The sequence below is a fragment of the Dermacentor albipictus genome, chromosome 4 (assembly GCF_038994185.2).
Source record: "Dermacentor albipictus isolate Rhodes 1998 colony chromosome 4, USDA_Dalb.pri_finalv2, whole genome shotgun sequence".
Taxonomy (NCBI): Eukaryota; Metazoa; Arthropoda; class Arachnida; order Ixodida; family Ixodidae; genus Dermacentor; species Dermacentor albipictus.
The window spans coordinates 48344039-48362868 of record NC_091824.1 but is presented as its reverse complement, the minus strand read 5'-3'; the positions used below and the strand labels follow the sequence as shown (position 1 = coordinate 48362868).

General features: G+C 47.7%; 1 protein-coding gene across 3 annotated transcripts in view; it reads left to right on the top strand.

The window, feature by feature from the left end:
- The first annotated feature begins 4144 nt into the window (after positions 1-4144).
- Positions 4145-18830, top strand: part of LOC135915393 (uncharacterized) — a 35788-nt gene continuing 21102 nt past the window's right edge. The window contains exons 1-4 of one of the 3 annotated variants that reach the window (XM_070536926.1): positions 4145-5867; positions 7928-8093; positions 11559-11766; positions 13218-13509. In XM_070536926.1, the coding sequence (XP_070393027.1) occupies positions 5640-5867; positions 7928-8093; positions 11559-11766; positions 13218-13509 (894 nt within the window). In that variant the 5' untranslated portion in view covers positions 4145-5639. Of the gene's footprint in view, positions 5868-7927; positions 8094-10411; positions 10644-11558; positions 11767-13217; positions 13510-18830 lie in introns of those variants that run through there. The other 2 variants (XM_065448429.2, XM_065448430.2) reach the window with 2 other exon arrangements.

Below are 18830 nucleotides of genomic sequence, written 5' to 3'. Positions count from 1 at the left end.
AGTAATTAAAATTTAAGCGGCGGATTCGACCAATATTGGGATGACAACTTTGAATTTGGCTCGCATTGAATTGAAACACTGAATTTGATGCGGTATTTTTACGAAAACTTTATTGAAATTGACTTTCAAGAATGGTACGACGTAGTTTTGGCGGAAAAGCCAATAAATATAGACAAGAGAGCTTCAAGAACGCTAGAACTATACATGAAGAGCAGGTGAGTCTTCTTGGCAGCATAAGCAGCTCTCTTCAAATCCTTCCGCAGGGTTATGAAATTGTTCTTGGGCACGCCTGAAGACATTCCCAAAGTAAGCGAGCTCTTCATCGTCTTGCCAGGAACTCCCGAAAATGCTTCACAAGAGGGCTGGTCACATCTCTGTTTCATTTCGTTCACGTGGTGGGTGTAGAATGCACATTGCACAGGTGTTTGTGCAAGGGCCCTTCACCTTTTTAGGACTGACTCGAAATTTGATTTATAAAACCTTATAGTGGGGTTCTGCTCTAACTTTAAGACTCCTACCAGCTGCATTTCTTTGAATGTAGAAGACGTTCGTTTTTGTTATCTTAAACGGGAAGCTTGACGTCGACTTCATCACTGTCGTATCGTAGGACTTCTAGTCATACACATTCCAACATTTTACCAAGCTCTAACACAATGCCGTGATTTGGAAAAGAATGGTAGTTTTGCAGATTCAGGATTTCTTCGTGTCATCTGACATCTTTTCCAATTTGGCCAAATACCCTGTAGGGGGGTAGAAACTGTGCCCTGATACAGGAAACACAAGAGAAACTACTGAGACTTCTGATGGAGCCTCATTCTGGAGTCGTCAAAGTAGCATGCAAAGCACAGTACTGTTCTTGTTTTGTCCACCACAGCCATCCGTTATTACCCGCACCTCTTTCATTCCTTCGAATTGAGCGCTCTGAAGTTTATTATGCACCACACTGGCAACTTTGTTGCATCCTTTGGAGCTTTCATCTTCGCCCTACGTGTAGGAACCGACGGATTCTTTGAGCATTGTTCAATTCGTCTGGTTTTCCACCACGCAGAGGTAGTATTGGTTAAGCTGGCAGCTGTAGTACGCTTCCTGGTTGGGAAATTTGGGGAGCACTGGATTTCGTTGGCAGTCAAACGAAAAAGTTTTCAAGTCTGTCCTCTTCTCACGCAGCAGGGAATAAAAAGCCTTATACTTCAACCTCTGCATACGTTGCTCTGTAACGACACGCTGCTTCTGTGAAGCATCTTGACAAGTTATCATTCCATAGGCATTTTTCAGGCGCGCAGAGCAAACGTCTGTCCTCGGTGTTCTGAACGAAAGATTGAATTTCGTTCGAAAAATGCGGTGAAAAAAGCCATAGTAACCAGCAGATCTTCTAGTGCTTGTTGGTTATAAAGCTGTCACCGGTTTTGGATGCTCTTCAACTCAACAGTAAAGTATAATATTTTGTCTTCTTTCAGTTGTAGTGCGACTCTCTTGCGAGAAGTCGCTTAAGAAACCCTCACAACAGCTGATCGCTTTCGAGCGTAGTGCTTGAGCTTCTGGTCATCTCCCCGGCTGTTGCGTTTCAATTCGCCATTTTCATGCTTGTGCTTTACATAGCGAGTAACTGTGTTGTGACTAACAGCAAGCACCGCGCAAAACATGTCGCGACAAACACGAATATTTGTTTTCCAGTTGTACATTGTAAACAGCAGCAGCAAGGCTCCGACGAAGTTCCTCTTCTTTTCCTCTCCTACGTTTTACTTCTCCTGGTGTGCAGTAAAACAAAACGAACGCCTTTTGTTCCGCCCTCCACAATTCGTTGAACTCCTTGAAAAGTTTAACGGATGCTTCTCTCACAAGCACGCACCTGAGTCTCTTTCCCGCGTTTACATTTAGGCAGTGGCGTATTTTTGCTTTTCGGGTGGCGACTTTGCTTCTGTTCACGGTGGCGTCAACGTCTAGGGACAAATCTTTCGTCGATCTGTTCATTGCCGTCCGAATACATAAGCCAGTTCCGAAAAGGAAAAAAAAAACTTGCGAAAACACCCACGAAACAGGCCGAGCTGTCAGGCGGGAACTCGCGAGGAGGTTATCATGTTGGGAATAGGACGTCACGCCAAAAGCCCACTCCGATTGGGCAAATCGATTTGGCTCATTTTGATCCGTGCCTCAACAGAATCTGGCTCATTTTCGATGCGAAATACGATCTGAGTACATGTTCGCCGGGCGTTATCTGACCTATTTAGTTGCAACCGCTTTTCTAGAGGCAAGTTCTGAGCTTTCCTTGTCACTAGAGTTTTATCTTACTTAGTTTTGGCTTGTAGATTTGACTCATTTCGAAAAAAAAAACCCTCCTCAAATGTTGGATTTTTTGAGCGTTTAGACTAACACGAGAGCGGTGAGTCGATGTTAAACGTTATCTTGCGTGCACCACTGCTGCTTCTCTGCGTATAGTACACAACGCACAGGGGGTTTGTTTAAGGTAGAGTTTTCCGTCATACTTCATAACCTCGGTGAGAGTTGAGCGTATGCGTTTGTTTCACAAGGCACATCGCATCCTGGCAGAAGTATTGAACTTGAATTAAATTATCGGACTGTATGTGCCAAAACCACAATCGAATTATGAGGCACGCTATAGTGGTGGACTCTGGATTAATTTTGACACTGTGGTGTTCTTCAACGTGTCCGTAAGTCTACGTGCACGAGCATAAGCTGGTACAAACAACGTTTTGGTACTATATACAAGTATTCCTCTTACCCTGATCCCTCTAGATGAATACGTTTCCACACACCTAGAGCAGCACGCATCTGTTTGTCGCAAGGATGTTTATTCCATCACCTCCACCAATGGCAACCGACACGAAAAAGAATGGGTATAAAATATGTAGGTATTACGGCGTCTGTGCGCATATTGCAGCAAAGCTCTTAAGCCAAAAGTGTTTGCCTAAGCGAATGCCCGCCAATCCTGAGGCTGGATATAGTACTGACACGTGTACTTGTTTATCTTTTTCGGGTGACCGCTTTTCACTGTCTAACAAATGTTCTCGTTCAATGCCGAACGCGCGCGTATGTATCAGAAGTTCCTCGATGACCCGCCGTGGTTGCTCAGTGGCTATGGTGTTGGGCTGCTGTGCACGATGTCGCGGGATTGAATCCCTGCCACGGCGGCCACATTTCGATGGGCGCGAAATGCGAAAACACCCGTGTACTTAGATTTAGGTGCACATTAAAGAAACCCAGGTGGTCGAAATTTCCGGAGTCCTCCACTACGGCGTGCCTCATAATCAGAAAGTGGTTTTGACACGTAAAACCTCATAATTTAAGTTCCTCGAAGTTTATCGATGGTTCTTTCTGCTATATGTTGTGACCGAAGCTTGCGTAATCTGACTGCATGTGCGACGCGAACTGTGTAGAACTTTCTGAAAGACACATGGACACCAGCTATTTATTACTCTGGAACCTTCGATGGCTCATGTACAAAAGCCGAATTGCTTGACTGGCACATCAGATTTCGACCATCGCTGAACGTGTTCACCGCTATCGCTGTGCTTTGAGTGTAACTTGCTTTTGTGGGTGCAAGTTCGCCCAACAAAAAGTTAGTTTCGTAATTCACAGTGTTCCCGCTGTATTATTCACCGTCACTACTACGTTACAATATAGCCGAATGCAACCGGTCTCACAGCACACGAATTGTTTCAGCTCCGCGGCATGTTTGTCTTGAGCCATGGTATGTTTGTCTTTTTTAGTAATTTATAGCAGATCGTAGGAGGAAAGAGAGGCTTACGATTCGATGCATTCAGCATTGTGTGGTCAAATAATTATGTGACCAATCAAACAACGATTACTTGATAACTCATCAACGCGTCTGAGAAGCAGAAGTAGTGCAGTCATTTCCCTATTTCAATTGAAGAAAAAAATTATGGGGTTTTGCGTGCCAAAACCACTTTCTGATTATGAGGCACGCCGTAGTGGAGGACTCCGGAAATTTTGACCACCTGGGGTTCTTTAACGTGCTCCTAAATCGAAGTACACGGGTGTTCTTGCATTTCGCCCCCATCGAAATGCGGCCGCCGTGGCCGGGATTCGATCCCGCGACCTCGTGCTCAGCAGCCAAACACCATAGCCACAGAGCAACCACGGCGGGTTCAATTGAAGAAGTGTGAGTATGCGAAACAAAATAGCGACACCATGTCAAAAACCATAGCACACACGAGATTCCACGCACAAACTCCCAGGCTGGAGCGCCAGTGGCTCTGTCGAGAATTCCGATCGTGGCGCACCGGTGCCTGCGAGCGATAGCAGTCCACAAAAATAATAAATACAAGTGCGGAGCAATGCGAGGCGCTGCTGGGCAGCGACCGCTCCGAGGGCCAACTTGGTCTCGTGCAGCGAGCACGCAGGGCAGCTAAGGCCGTTGGAGCCCTGGACAAAGGTCCCTTGCTAAACCTAGCCCAGGGCGTCATAGAGGACCCTGACGGACTACAACAAAAGATCGTGCAGAGACCAATAAATATTTTGAGGATAATGATGATAACTGCTCCCTCATTTGCCTCACTCGGTGACACATACCCCGTTACCCAACTTGGCAAGAATTCCAATAATGAGCGGCATGTGCCCAATGCATTCATAGCGCTGCCCGCTAATGCGTCGAGTCGCTGTCCTTGAAGAACATTTGTGACGCGGGCTCGAGTCCACTGAGCATTGAATTAGGTTAAATCACATTTGTCGCCATTGTGGAGTGGGACATTCCCAGTGGTACATACCTAGCGACTCAAGTGAGCGTCAAAGACATTCATTGAACTGCGGCACACGCCTGGCACATGCCCAGGGACACAAGTTGGCATCAAAGAGGTTCACTGAAGGCCAGCACAAAGTCGCACATGCCCAATGCTCCTAATCGGCCTCAAGGAGTTTTATCGAAGAGCGGTAACTACCCAGCCTCGTATACGGCGACCTATGTTGTCGGAAAAGAACTTCGTTGAAGAGCCTCACGTACGCACACATTGCCACGTACTCAATCACCCAAGTTGGCCTGATGGTTGGTTTCGAATCCTGCTCCCTGAGCACAGAAGCACAATGAGCCCACCATTCGACCACTGCCTGTCGAGGGACCCAAATAGGTGGGAAAACGGTTCGATACAAATCCGCTTGATAAAAGTGTAGGTAGCATCCGGAAAGTGCGCGGAGTACCCTGTATAAGCATGTTAACGTGCTAAAGATGGTTAGACATTATGTCAGAGAGGTTCATTGAAGACGTGCACCGACGAAGTGATACGTAGATAGTGCTCCATCTCGGAGTCAACGTGCTTCATCGAACAGCGGCACCTACCAAGTCCCGCATCTACAATCGCCCATGTCGGCGGTAACGACGAAGTAGCAATTTTTTTTCTAAAACCAATTTAAATATTACCAGCGTCTTCCTAATATCCCTCAAATCAAAGCCAATCCCCCGCACTGGGCTTGGGCCATCGTACAACGAGATCCAACTGAATCCAAGAAAAGCGCTTGATCGAAGCTTCCTCTGTGCTGTGGTGGCTAGCCACCATATCTGTGCTTCTCGTGTAGTTGCACTCTCTCTCTCTCTCTCTCGAAGAAGAAGAAGAAGAAGAGAAGAAGAACGTGCCGAAGGCGCGCGCATCCTTTCCTGGGCACCGTGGATGGCTGTGTCCCCAGCCAGCAAAGCAATGTCCGCTTGCGACCAACAGCCTGATTCTGCGGTGGACGGAAGCGACTTCTTCGGCAACGACTTCGTGGTGGAGAGCGTGTTCGACTACCTGGAAATCGAGGAGCTCTTCGCGTGCGCCGAGGTGAACCGGCTGTGGCAGTCGGTCGCACTCGCTCTGCTGAGGAGGAAACTGATCTCCGTTTCCATCTGCTGTTCACCGGTCAGTTAATGCTTTTGTACTTGCGGTGGCTAACTCATTCTTTAGCGTATCAACCATGGTGAGGGTGCATAAGATACATTCCTGCCAAAAGCTTTACTCGACCATCTTGGAGCCGTACAGAAAAGATGACGTTTCAGTGAAGCATGTAGTCTTTGCCAAACGTTTCGAAGCTATAGTGGTTCTTGTAACGAGCTTTTGCACGATGCCGTGTTACGGGGTTCTCGTAGAGCGTGTAGTGGTCAAACGCTCATGTCCACGAGAAACTTGCCGGTCCCTTTCATTCTGTGGGCCTTGAAAGCGGCGAAAGTTGTGCGGGGATGGACAAGTACGGTAAATAAGGGCAGTGGCTTCGAAGCTTTGGACATGCTTAGACCAGAAATGACGCGCAGGCGAAAATTTGTTTGGTTTAAACAGTTCGAAGAAGATCGCTGAGGAACGTTAGTCTAAGGATTCTTGAAAAAGGTGCAGTCGCAACAGAATTTCACAGCACACACGCACGCACGCGCACAAGTGCCGACGCGCACGCGCATGCGCGCACTGATCCGTCTCCCACGTGCTCTTCGGCACCAATGAGCATCTTGACCTACCGTTTTCAATGGAGAATATTGCCTTTGTGTGAGTTTCGCATTACATTAGCGTTCTTTTTTTCTTTTTTCACACTACCCGCCACAATGTTTGCGCAGTGCCTCTGCGCCGACATATAGCCGGCTCACGCTTGGCTTCGTGCGAAAAATAGCAGGGCACTTCCTCACTGCAGACTTTGCGACGTCACCAGTAATGTTTTATCAGTTAGTGGTTAGACTGCAGGCTCTATTGTGGCTAAAGACTGAGCGCCGGCTTTTGGTTGAATTTTCCGTAGTAACTAACAATATTTTGCCAAGATGTTCATGACTACAGTTTGCCCACGCACAGCCACTTTTCGCTCAAATTGTGCGAATATTTTGTATAGGCGTGAAGTGATAAATGAGTGAACGATGCGCATTCTTCTGTAGCGAAGCTCTCTGAATTGAATGTCCATTATCCGTGATTTAATACCGAGCTAAACAATCTAATGTGTCAAATCAGTGGCAGCAATTGTGTCCAGATGAGCACGCGCATGAATAGAAGCGTATGGAGGAGAACGCAAATACAAGTAATTCATGACGATGGTCATTGTTATATTTTATTACTGTTGCCTTTTATACAGCTCTTTTAAGAGAAGAAAAAGAAAGAAAAGCTGTGACTGCCACCACGCTTTCTACTAGAATGTTAATGGCATGCACTTCTGCAGGTACCAGGGAATTAAGCGCGTTGGCGCAATCCAAAATTCACCATTTAGTACTAATTTCACTGCATTAATGAAGCCTGTGTAACATATTTGCACGCATGTCAGGTATGCTACATAAGCAGAGCAGTTAAGCCTTTTCAGGTTATTACCCGACAAGACAGGCCTTCTCTGCCCCAAAAATCATGAAAAGACGGATATTTCCGCCACCGAAAATAGCTTTTTTTCTGAGCTGGCACCATTTAAAATATTCACAGATTCTTTTCTTTAACAGTTGACATTAACGCACATGCTGACGTTGCGAAATTGAATCCTTGGTCAGTCAACACCCTTCTGTGCCTGACTAGAGGTTTAACAACGTGACTTTTTTTGAACAAGGACAAGAAAAAAAGAGGAGCTGACATAAGGTCAACGGTTGCTTTTTGAGTCGCACGCGCGTTCTCGGCGCCGGCGTGTCTGTTTGCCTGTTACCCAACCGCAGCGATGCGACAAGTAATAATATTTGGAGTTTTACGTGCCAAAACCACTTTCTGATTATGAGGCACGCCGTAGTGGAGGACTCCGGAAATTTTGACCACCTGGGGTTCTTTAACTGCGATGCGACAAGTGAACCTGCTCAACGATGGCTTCATTGAGCTTAGATGTCATCGCGAAAGTTCGCGGGAAACTGTTGCCTTTACGGCGAAAACTGTTGTCATTAAGACTGCGGCCTTTATCACTTTACACAGACTCTCCTGTGAAGTGACTCGTTGCTGCAGGGTCCGCCATTTCTGCGAGTGTGCATTCGCGCGCGCAGGAATCGGATCAGCCGAGGCCGGAGCCAGTGCTGGACAGGCCCCACGCATGCGCGGAGATCCTGCGCTCAAAGTTCGCCCGCTACCGCAACATCGCGCGCCTGGCCGGCATGCGTCCGTCGCTTGTGTTCCTGTCCTATCACTCCGACCTGGATGAGGATGGGAGTGGTAAGCGTGCACAGTGAACAGGCCAGCAGGTTCCCGCGGATAGCCATAAGAAAGCCACACAGCATCTCGTTGATGCCTTACTGAAGGGTCATCAAAAAGCAACAATACATAATTTATAAACTCGTGAGCTACTCTTTACAAATCTCGTTTGGCTGAGAAGGGTTGGAAGTTAAACAATCCTTTCTCGAACGTCGCGCTGAAACTTGAGCGCCACTAAGTCAGCGGTACGGATTTCAATGTATCTTCACGTCTTTAGGCCGTTTGATGGCACAGTAAAAGTTATACCAGCTTGCTAGGCTAACCTCTCAAACGGTCCTTGACTGGACGCTCTTCCATTCCACAAGCAGTTTAGCAGAATTCCGCGCTTCTACTAAAGATTACACTATGGTTTGTAAGAATTGCTGTGGACTTTGACAGAAGAGCAGTGAGCAGCAGCACTAGTGTCGAGGGGTGGTGCTGTCTTCAGTTTCTTTAGCCGAGGTGGATGCGCAGAGTCGAGGAACAGTCTAGCCTGTGTGTGTAGGGATGTGGGTCGTTTTTTCGATGCATTAACGTGATCATCCATTTTCAATAAACAAGAGGCTAAACCGGAGAGCAGACGCTTTCAAAATGCGAGTCACGGTGGGATGATGCGACAATGTTAAGGCCTGCGTTGCCACGTGTCGTTATTGTTGTTGCGCTGTTTCTGTTCTTACCGCACGTCATCTTGGAGAAAGGCTGGCCGTATTGCTATCGCAGAAAACTAATGTGCTAATTCATTACAACTTCTTTCTGGGCGAGTTGGTGCATACTTGATTTGGTGCATACATGACAAGCTGTATAGCTGTGTCTTACCAGTACTCACCTACGGGGCAGAAACCTGGAGGCTTACGAAAAGGGTTCTACTCAAATTGAGGACGACGCAACGAGCTATGGAAAGAAGAATGTTAGGTGTAACGTTAAGGGATAAGAAAAGAGCAGATTGGGTGAGAGAACAAACGCGAGTTAATGACATCTTAGTTGAAATCAAGAAGAAGAAATGGGCATGGGCAGGGCATGTAATGAGGAGGGAAGATAACCGATGGTCATTAAGGGTTACGGACTGGATTCCAAGGGAAGGGAAGCGTAGCAGGGGGCGGCAGAAAGTTAGGTGGGCGGATGAGATTAAGAAGTTTGCAGGGACGGCATGGCCACAATTAGTACGTGACCGGGGTTGTTGGAGAAATATGGGAGAGGCCTTTGCCCTGCAGTGGGTGTGACCAGGCTGATGATGATGATGATGATGATGATGATGATGATACATGACAAGCCGTTCATCACGTGTTCCACAGGAGTGGTCTACGCCATTACCTTGAAGTGTGGAAAGGTTATGTCGGCCAAACCGGCCGCTGCTTTAATGAACGCTTCGGCGAACATGCCCGAAATTTTTTAGGTGATTTAAAGGACCAGTACGCACATTTGGTCGCGCAGGTAATTAAATGCAGAGGCTGCGAGGCTCGATTGGGAGAGACTAAGATTCTCGGTAAGATTACCGACATGACGGCGCGTGTCAGTTTGGAAGCGTTCCACATAAAGAAATATGGCGGCAAGTGCGTAATCACCCCCTCTGTATCGCTTTTTGCTGCAGAGCTTTAATTTTTGGAAGCGACCACTTACTGATTTGATTATCTGTTTGTATCTTTTGCCTTTCTTCCAGTTTTTTGTTCTTTCTGTGTCTGTTTCCATTGATTATTGGCACGTACGTTCATCGATTTGCAATGTCATTTTTTTCCCGATTGTATCACTCCCTTCCACTTCGTTTCTGCCTTTCCCCTTATATAAGGTATTCGTCTTCTGTTAATAAAATTCAGTTGACAGTCAGCGCCTGTGTCTCGTCCTTGTTACTTTGTGGATGCATGTGTTAGCGCTGTAACAATTTTCAAATCAAATGTACTAATAAAGCTTAACTAAAGATATCGCTGAAGCGTCCCTTTAAATCGATGCTGAAAGCGAGCTGGTACCATCAAGCCCGAGTAGGGTGTGTCCCCCCCCCCCCCCCCCCCGGCAATAGTAATTTGTTTTCTATCTCTTAGGTCTTGTTCAAAAGACATTTGGCAGCACGAAAGACTCTTCTGGTTTTTATGGGTTGATGCATTGATATGTTTCTATTAACCACAATATGAAAGAGCGGTGAATGTAAATTCGTGACAAATATTGAGTGATAACAGCACTAATTATGATGATTTTCCACGCAAATTCAGCACGCGCGCCAAGAACCATAGCCAGCCTAGCGCCGACCGCACCACTGCACTCCAAAAACTAGGCGGAAACGCGATCACATGCTCTCACAATCCAGTGGCGTTGAGGAGCGAGCTTGTTGAAGTTCCAGTCGCAGAATTCGTCTGCTTTTCGCGAACGTGATGCACTGTATACGTCGTTCCCCGTCAGAATCGTGGTCGTCGTCATCGCTAAGTGAGGTCGACGGATGTACAATTCGCAGCAGCTGCCATAGTGTACATAGCAAACCATTTTCACTTTATTCCCTGGAGAGCAGCGGGTCGGAAATTGACAACGCTGGAAGCAGCCATGAAGGTGAATATGAAAACGTGCGCATTGCTGTCCGTGAACGGCGATAGACGCGAGCGCATCGGCTGTGGCCATGGCACCTGCAAAGAAAGAACCTTGCCGCTGACTTCACCGGCTCTGGCACGAACGGCTTGAGCTTGTTCTCGGTATTGCGCTCGAGCAAATGCCACATCCTATCTCAACTTCTCGGAAATCAGCTTGATATGGTAGTTCGTAAACAAAGGGCGTAAGAGCGTGCCGTTTGTCCAGACGCCTGCAGACGGCCATTAGGACATGGAAGCCAGCAAGCAGCGTCTAGCCCGTCGTACTTCGCGCAGGTATCACTGTCATCCCTAGTATCCAGATGTATGAGGTTAGCAATACTCGTGGAGTGGGCAGAGCATTGCCGTGAGCCTGAGGAACCACTGAACACGTTATTTTTGATGACGATTTCTTCAAGTGCTGCAGGTTTAGATCAGCCACCCGCGCTGACAGTAAAACTATATCGAAATACGTTCATGGCAACGTTATCCATTAGTATTCTATCAGAGCAACCTATGCATGCATGGGCGTTGAACGTAAACATCTCGAGTTTGAAATTTTGTGTAAGCGATCTTTTCAGACCAAAAATTTAAAAAAAAATGACGACACGTATTGGTGACTGCTCCCGCGCAGTAACAGTTGATGGCGCTTTAGCTCTTTAAAGGGTCTCTTGTTGCACAATGAACTACGTGCTGTAGGTTATACTGATGCTTTTCAGAACTAGATAGTGTTCCTGCACATGATGTCTGCGAGTACACACGGGAACATGGGTGCATGCAGGTATTGTGTCCCACCCGGTGGGGGCACTTGGTCGGCCTACCAATTATATTATGAGGCTGTAAGTTACGAAGAAGCGCGTGCAATCACACTATGCGTGCGTGTCTGTCTCTGCCTGCCCAGTGGTGGACTGTGTGCGCGACCTGCTGCCCCCGGACTCTGTCATTGTGTACTTCAAGCTGGAGCTCATCCGACCGGGTGACGACTCCAATGACAGGTCACACGAGGGTGTCTTCGGCGAGTTTCTATTCCACGCCGAGCCAGCCCTGCGACCTGCGCCAACGTACGACGACCAGCAGCAACCACCGCCGCTGGACAGCTCTGTCGCCGGGTGAGCATCCTGCCAGCTTGGCTGCTGTAGAGAGAGCGATATTAGCCAGTGGGACGAATGACGCGTTACCCCGACAGAGATCCATCGTGTTTTAAACGAGTTGGACGTAGGGATAGTTGGTATTTTGACATGACGACCCTCTTGATATAGCGCGCAAGGGGACGGCACAACAGAAAGGGAGAAGAACACAGCCGCAAACTAACAATCGATTTTATAGAATCCAGCGCCACAAGTACATGTATTCGCAAGCTGAGCAGGTGCACGGATACAAGGAAAAATGGAACCCGTCAAACAGGAACTGATTAAACCAGGCACGAAAGGAATTGCATTTCTGCATTGTGCAGTACAATCGATGTTTCGCTTACACAATTCTGGCCTCCTTTTGTGATAAAAAACGCTTCGAATGTTTCACTAGCGGTTTTTTGCTTTCTCTTGCCTAGGATTTTCACGTGACGGAAGCGTGGTTGCCAAGTGGGGCAGCTACTGCAATGGTCAGCAAGGTGCATATTTTCCTTATCAGCTAGATTTCTTGCCCTATCCCGGAGTCGGTCATTGATACATCGCCCCGTCTACGGGGATCGGGGATCTCGTACACGACGTTGTTGGCATTTTACCTTGTAACGGTGCGACTGCGCAGCTTGTGGATATATATATCTGTGGGTCTGTCTTCAATAAGATCACTCGTTAGTTTGCGGTTGTGTTCGTCTTCCTATCTGCTGTGCCTTCCCGTGGCGCGTTATTTCAAGATGGTTCTCATTTCATCGTACTCTCTGGGTCAGCACTTTAGCAGGGAAGAACTTTGGGCGTGTTGGTGGGATGCATTCAGACTGGGATACATAGCGCAAAAAATTACACAGGGACAAGCAGCGCTCGTCCTGTGTTCTGCTTGTCCCTGTGTAATTTTTTTGCGCTATGTATCCCAGTCTCTGGGTCACCCTGTATACAGTACTGCACAGCATATTCGCATATGTAGAACTGTGCCACGAATGCGAAGGTTGCGAAGACCATGGCTTAAAGACATTCGTAGTCGTCTCAGTTGGGAACAAAGGCAAGTCCCCTTGTGGAAAGTTGGTCCCGTGCTGATGCTTCCCTGGTGTTCGACCACGATAGATCGCATAAAGTGTCCAGATTTCTGTTACCACGATGTCTTTAAGGACTGACATCTCTAAAGTAATTCTATAGTCTGTAGATTGGAGGGAATGAGCCTGCATTGTTAGACCACGTGCAAGAAAGAGAGGAGGAGGCCTGGAGGTAAGAATAGAAAAGAGACGAGTAGTAAAGGTGTCGGTTGTATATCTGCCGAAAGACAGCTGCTTGTCGGCGAGAAGCAGATGGGTGAGGACGCGGACAGCGCCGTGGTGCAAGTCACCGGCTGTCGCCAGTAAAAAAAAACTTTCGCGACCTTCCGTGCGTGCCCTGTACATACCTATACTCAATTACAATCGGCACAGCCCATCGTCGTCCTCAGGACCGAGCCAGGCGCAGACGCATCGTGCCGAAGGCGAGTCGCAAGCCCATCCGGTTGCTGCGGCTGCTGCCCCAGCCGGTGGATCGCTGCTGGCGTTGCCTGCCGTCCAGCGACGTCAGCACGTTCCATCGACGGTCCGAGGTAGCGGCGCAGTCTTCCGCAATGCGCTGCCCGGCGTGCTCGTGTTCGAAGCACTGCACGTGACCGAAGGTACCCTGGAAGCCGATGTCGCCAACTCCCGCTTCACGGAGGAGGCCACCGGCAGGATCATCCAGGTGCTAAATGTGTGCCGCGTGCACAGGAAACAGCCTTCCATCACCGAATAACAGTGCCCTTAGACCAGTTTGCGTCTTTTTACGGGGCTAGCTGGTTAGTTTCCGCCGATATTTCCACCCCACGTTTTCTATCTCATCTGGGAAGGCCATTTCTTTACAGCGATGCCAATTATGGGCTCACTTTGCTAGTCATTTGGATGTCGACCGGTGCGGGTTACAGTATTTTCCAATTGCTTTGGGAGACGTTTATAGGCAAATGAAAAAAAGTCGATGACAAATGTGGTCTGCAGATTGGGATTCATAGCTTTTACCTTTGAGTCACTTTCTTCTTACCAAAGTGAAAAATTCGAGCTCCCGAAAACGCGCTTTCTGGGGCACCAACCTCTATGAACGTTATCCTCAAAACCACTAGAAATTAGCATACGCTAAATAATACCTCCGCTCTAGGAAGTCATTCGGGATCGGGGTTTTGCAACTGGTACACTGCCACATATCTACTTATTCTTGGCAAAAAAAATATATCCGTATCGGCTTCAAGTCTATGTCAGCGTTCCGATCTGCCATCTTAGATCACCAGAAAACTTGGAAGCCCAGGAGCATAATTCGGCGAGATTAAATACCACATTCATTTTAGACTGGCAAAAAGCCTTTCAACCACTCTGCCGTTGCTACAGCAGACGCGGGGCTATCTACTCTGATTGCCTGATGCCGTTTTCTGCAGCTTATTCCTGGACCATCAACTAGATGAAATGATCTCAATAAAGCTAAGAGTAAAGGCTGAAACACTGCATGAGAGAGGAAGGACGAAGTAGTTCCCAGCGTCACCATCGGTTAGCGCTACCTCTACAATGAACGAAGTTGAACGAACTAATGCACGAGGGCACGTGCATTAGTTGCCCTTCAGTGACGCTTACTGAAAAAAGAGATAGCTTTTCTGAAGCGATAGGGAGGTCGTGATGTCACGATGGGCCATTCTTGGTTGCATCTATTTAAAGTTCTGTTTCTTCAAAAAACATTTAGTTGGAAGTAGCGCCTTGTTTGTCGTACTTGTTCTTTCGTCCGCGTCTTCGTAGCGCTCATTTCATCAAGAACGAAGTTTACTTCATCTGGACAGTGCATTGCTCCGGCGCACATGCGAACATTTGCTCTGACCGATACCGCTGGAAAGAGTACAGCACTACGCCTAATAGTGCGGCTACTGCCCATGATTTAGCAGAAACGAATACGCACCTGGAGAACTATGAGCGGCGGACGCTACGCTCTGCAGCTAATCTATAAACCAGCAGCGAAATGACGAAGCCAGCGGTAAAAATTGAAAGGTAGGATAGAAAAAAATCAGGAAGAACAAACCGCACGTGTCATTCCACTTTCTCATCGCCATGGAACTCTACCTCCACAAACTATGACGACTTGGAGCAGAGTCCACGGTGAAAAAAGTTTTATTCTCCCGTAAGCTGATTGCTTGGAAGCATCTGCGAGTATTTACCATTCGTCGTAGGTGCTAACGACAAACACTGATCTTGCATAAAACAGAACTGTGCAAGGCTTGCTGTGCATCATACGGCGCCAGCTATAATGCCATTGCTTCGCAGTATGGCTGCAACGGCTTCGTTCTTGCCCTCCTCTCCCTTATAAGAAGCTGCAGTGGGCCCTTGTATATTTTAGCTGTCAACGCTTTAACTTTTCGAGCTGGAACAGGAGCTGAGAAACAGAACACTTAGACCCTGCTCCCACCGGTTTCCGACCGGGCAGGTTGCACAGCTCTCTCGAAACTTCATCCAACTGTATCTATTCTCAAGTGTGACGGCAAGCTCTAAGTCAGACTTTAATATTGTAATACAATAGCCAATTTATCTCAACCTAATGCGCTGTGGTTAAAACATCGACTAGAGGCAAAAGAAAAAAAAAACGTGAGGCTGTAACACAACGCGACCGCCGATACAGGACTTTCCGGGATGCGCAACAAACCACGCAAACTTGCCGCGACATGCGAATCAACCTGACCGTTTACATTCGTTTTGAACACTGCGGGTCTTCGACTGACATTCCGGCTTTAGCAAGCTTTGGCAGGCTGACAAATCACCCGGCGGCAAATTAAAGCTGCTTGTACCGCAGCCACCATACAGCTTGGCGCTGACCTAACCCAATGTCAGTTCGAAGACTCTGTCGGCTGCGGAATTCTTTGCTCAGCTAACAACTCCGGCAAATCCGAATCTCTACACATCCATGCTCCCTCTAAGCGTCAATGGCCAAGAATAGCGATTCACAATCAATGGGCTCACCCTTTCATCGGAAGCTGTCAATACGCGAAGCGCTCCAGGCAAGGGTGGTATGAATAGGTGAGTCGCGACCTCCACGAGTCGGAGAAACGGGCACTACTTCAAGCCCAACACAATCAACAACCTTCGGTCCATTTCTCTGATGTCGACGTTTTACAAGCTTTGCGAGGAGTGAGTGCAGAATTCTTAGACCCTGCTTCCACCGGTTTCCGACCGGGCAGGTTGCACAGCTCTCTCGAAACTTTATCCAACTGTATCTATACACAGCTACACAGAGAGAAAAACCAGACACGAAGGATCTGAGGATGATTGCCTCACGTCAAGCGACAGCCTTCTGTAATAAACATATCGAGATGTCCATGGGTACCGGGAAATACTGTTTTGTTTTGTGCAAGGTGCCATTTGTTTGCTCTGTATCTTGCGGTGTAGTAATTACAACCTGTGACTTAAATGTGCACTAAAGTCGAGTATCAAGTCAAGATGAAGTGATTAGTGCTCGACAACGTCTAAGGCGTCAATATTATCGCGGAGAGAGCGTTAGTTATCGAGAAATTGAGGTAAATGCAGGACACGATTATGTGGAATTCCGATGGCGGAGTCGGAGCAAGTTTTTCTGCTCGTTTCGCAGCAAGTTTGTTCAAATGACAGAGTGAGGGCGGGAGTAAGGTGTTTCAATGAGAGAGTCAGAGGGGATTCAGAGCGGGAGTCAGTCCATGGAGCAGAAAAAGATGCTCCGCCATAATCGTTTACCACGTTTGTCTGCTGGGAGGCGCCGCCGGTCCCGACTCGCGAGGAAGCAAAAGCTGCTGCACGCTTGGCGAGATATCCATTCCGCACTTTTAAAGAAACAACAGGTGAACGGTGCTGAAGAGACAAGTGACCGGTGCGGCGGTGCTGGGGGCAAACAGCGGAAGGAAATGACAACACGCAAGACATCCTGGGTAACTCGGAGATAGATGTTCCGCTTCCACGTTGCTCCGGCGGCGCAGGTTGTGTTCCAGTCGAGGATTTGGAGGCGTTGCTCTACGCCAGAGTCGAGTGCTAGCTCGCGGAGTCCGTCGGCTTCTCCGGCTCCGCCATTGGAATTCAACGTTATATATACAGACTCTCCCTGGATATTGAAGTACTAGTCCGATGGCGAAGGCAGCCCTCATTATACTTCTCTCACCAGTACTCAACGACTTGTAATAAAAACGTAATCGTTTTGCATTAGGACGCGAAAGAAAATGTTACTTCTCCAATTATTAGAAAAAAAGATCTCGTCGACGATACCCTTCACAACGACGCGGACGGACGAAAAGTTTCTTTTTCTCCACTATCCGCCGTCCGTGCTTTCACGTCTCAGTAGTTTCGTTATCACGTAGTGTTGCACTGGTTTTGCTGGCTCGCGAAACTCACAAACCACAGGTACAAACTCACAACGCAGGTACAAGAGAATTCCACGTCCATGGTATGTTTCGGGATTCCGAACGGTCTACGCCACATGATCCAGAGCAGCTACAGCGGCGAACCCAACGTTGTTTCTTGGCTCGATTTTTCCATGGTCGCGCGTTCGAGTTTTGCGCAGAAATCCACTGTCTTTCGGATGGCGTTTCACTCACCGACGGAAGTAAATGGTGGTGATGGCTTATGCAACGTCACCACTCCCCCGCTCAGGCGCAGGCGATTTGAATTGCTCTAAAGGTATGCGTACCCTTGAAGCTCAATTTGTATCATAATCTAAGCATTTCCTTGTCACAAAACAAGTACTGCAAGGTTTCCAGAAAGGCATTTTAACAGCCCATGTCGTTTGCATTTGTCTTTAGTGTACCTTTGATCGCTGTTCTCGTTTGAACATATAAGCGCAGAGGCGCACTCATTGAGAGGGCGCTGTCTTTACTCAGCTGTGACGTGGAAAGCCGGACCATGTTCGAAGCGTGCTCTTCTAGACGCCAGTCGCTATGTTTCGTGTCGTATGGGCGCAGAATTTGTGCCGACTGTAGCGATTATTTTTACGCTAGAATGTATTTTGTTTTGATTCGGTTGTATTGTACCGTGTATGCGGAAATCGTGTGGCTCTTCCGACTATTTTTGCCAAATGTTGCTATGCATATTAGCCCCATCGAATCTGCGGAAATCGATAGACGCGGTAGCTTCTCCGCAACGCTAGTGTTCGTTAAGAAACATGGGTGGCTTGCGCGACCACGAGACATGGTCCCTAGATGTGGCGAATTCGTATTCCGGAATGGATTAATACTTGAGGCATACGCATTTAAAACAACGACAACACGAAGATGACGCGGAACGAGTTACGGTGTATGAACACAGCTCAGTTTGTGCCGTTCTCCTTTAGCCATCGGTTTTCTGCGAACATTTAAAGTACATTTCCCTTCCAATTATTGTTTCACTTTCTGCCTTGTAGAAAGCAGCCACGCAAGTGTCACGTGCGCCAAGTACTGCTTGCGCTATTGCAACGTATCGCACAAATCTTCAGTGCTTTATTTGCTTGAACACAAAATATAATCCTCCCGCCGATGTTCAATTGCTGTTTGCCGCTATATTTCTTCGTCCACATGAGAACACATATGTTACTCTGTTCGTCTAGTCAGGTCATCTTATTTGCCCGTTTACTCGAAGGGGATGAAACAGCGTCAGAAATGGAGCGGGGCCACAAGGAGAGACAATAGGCACATTCTGTCGGCTCCTCTTTCACCCTGTTTTTCGCGCTGGTTGACCTCCTTGGATATGAACAAATCAGCCCAATTCAGCACACTTCCGCCCGATTACTTGTGCATGCTGTTTCATATCTGTATAAGTCTACGATGTAAGCATCTAGCGTCTTCCTATTTAACCCTTAGCCGGAACATGGTTAATCGGGAGATATTGTAACGGGCAATAGTGTAAACAGTTTTTACAATCTTTGGTTAGGTCTACGCAGTGCAAAATTCTTTTAGCTTCAGCGTGAGTGTCTCATTCAATTCTTGTAAATGTACCACTTCGGACAATCGTGCGTGGCTGGTTCTGAGCACTCAGTGACACAGAGGACAACACTCAATGCAGCTA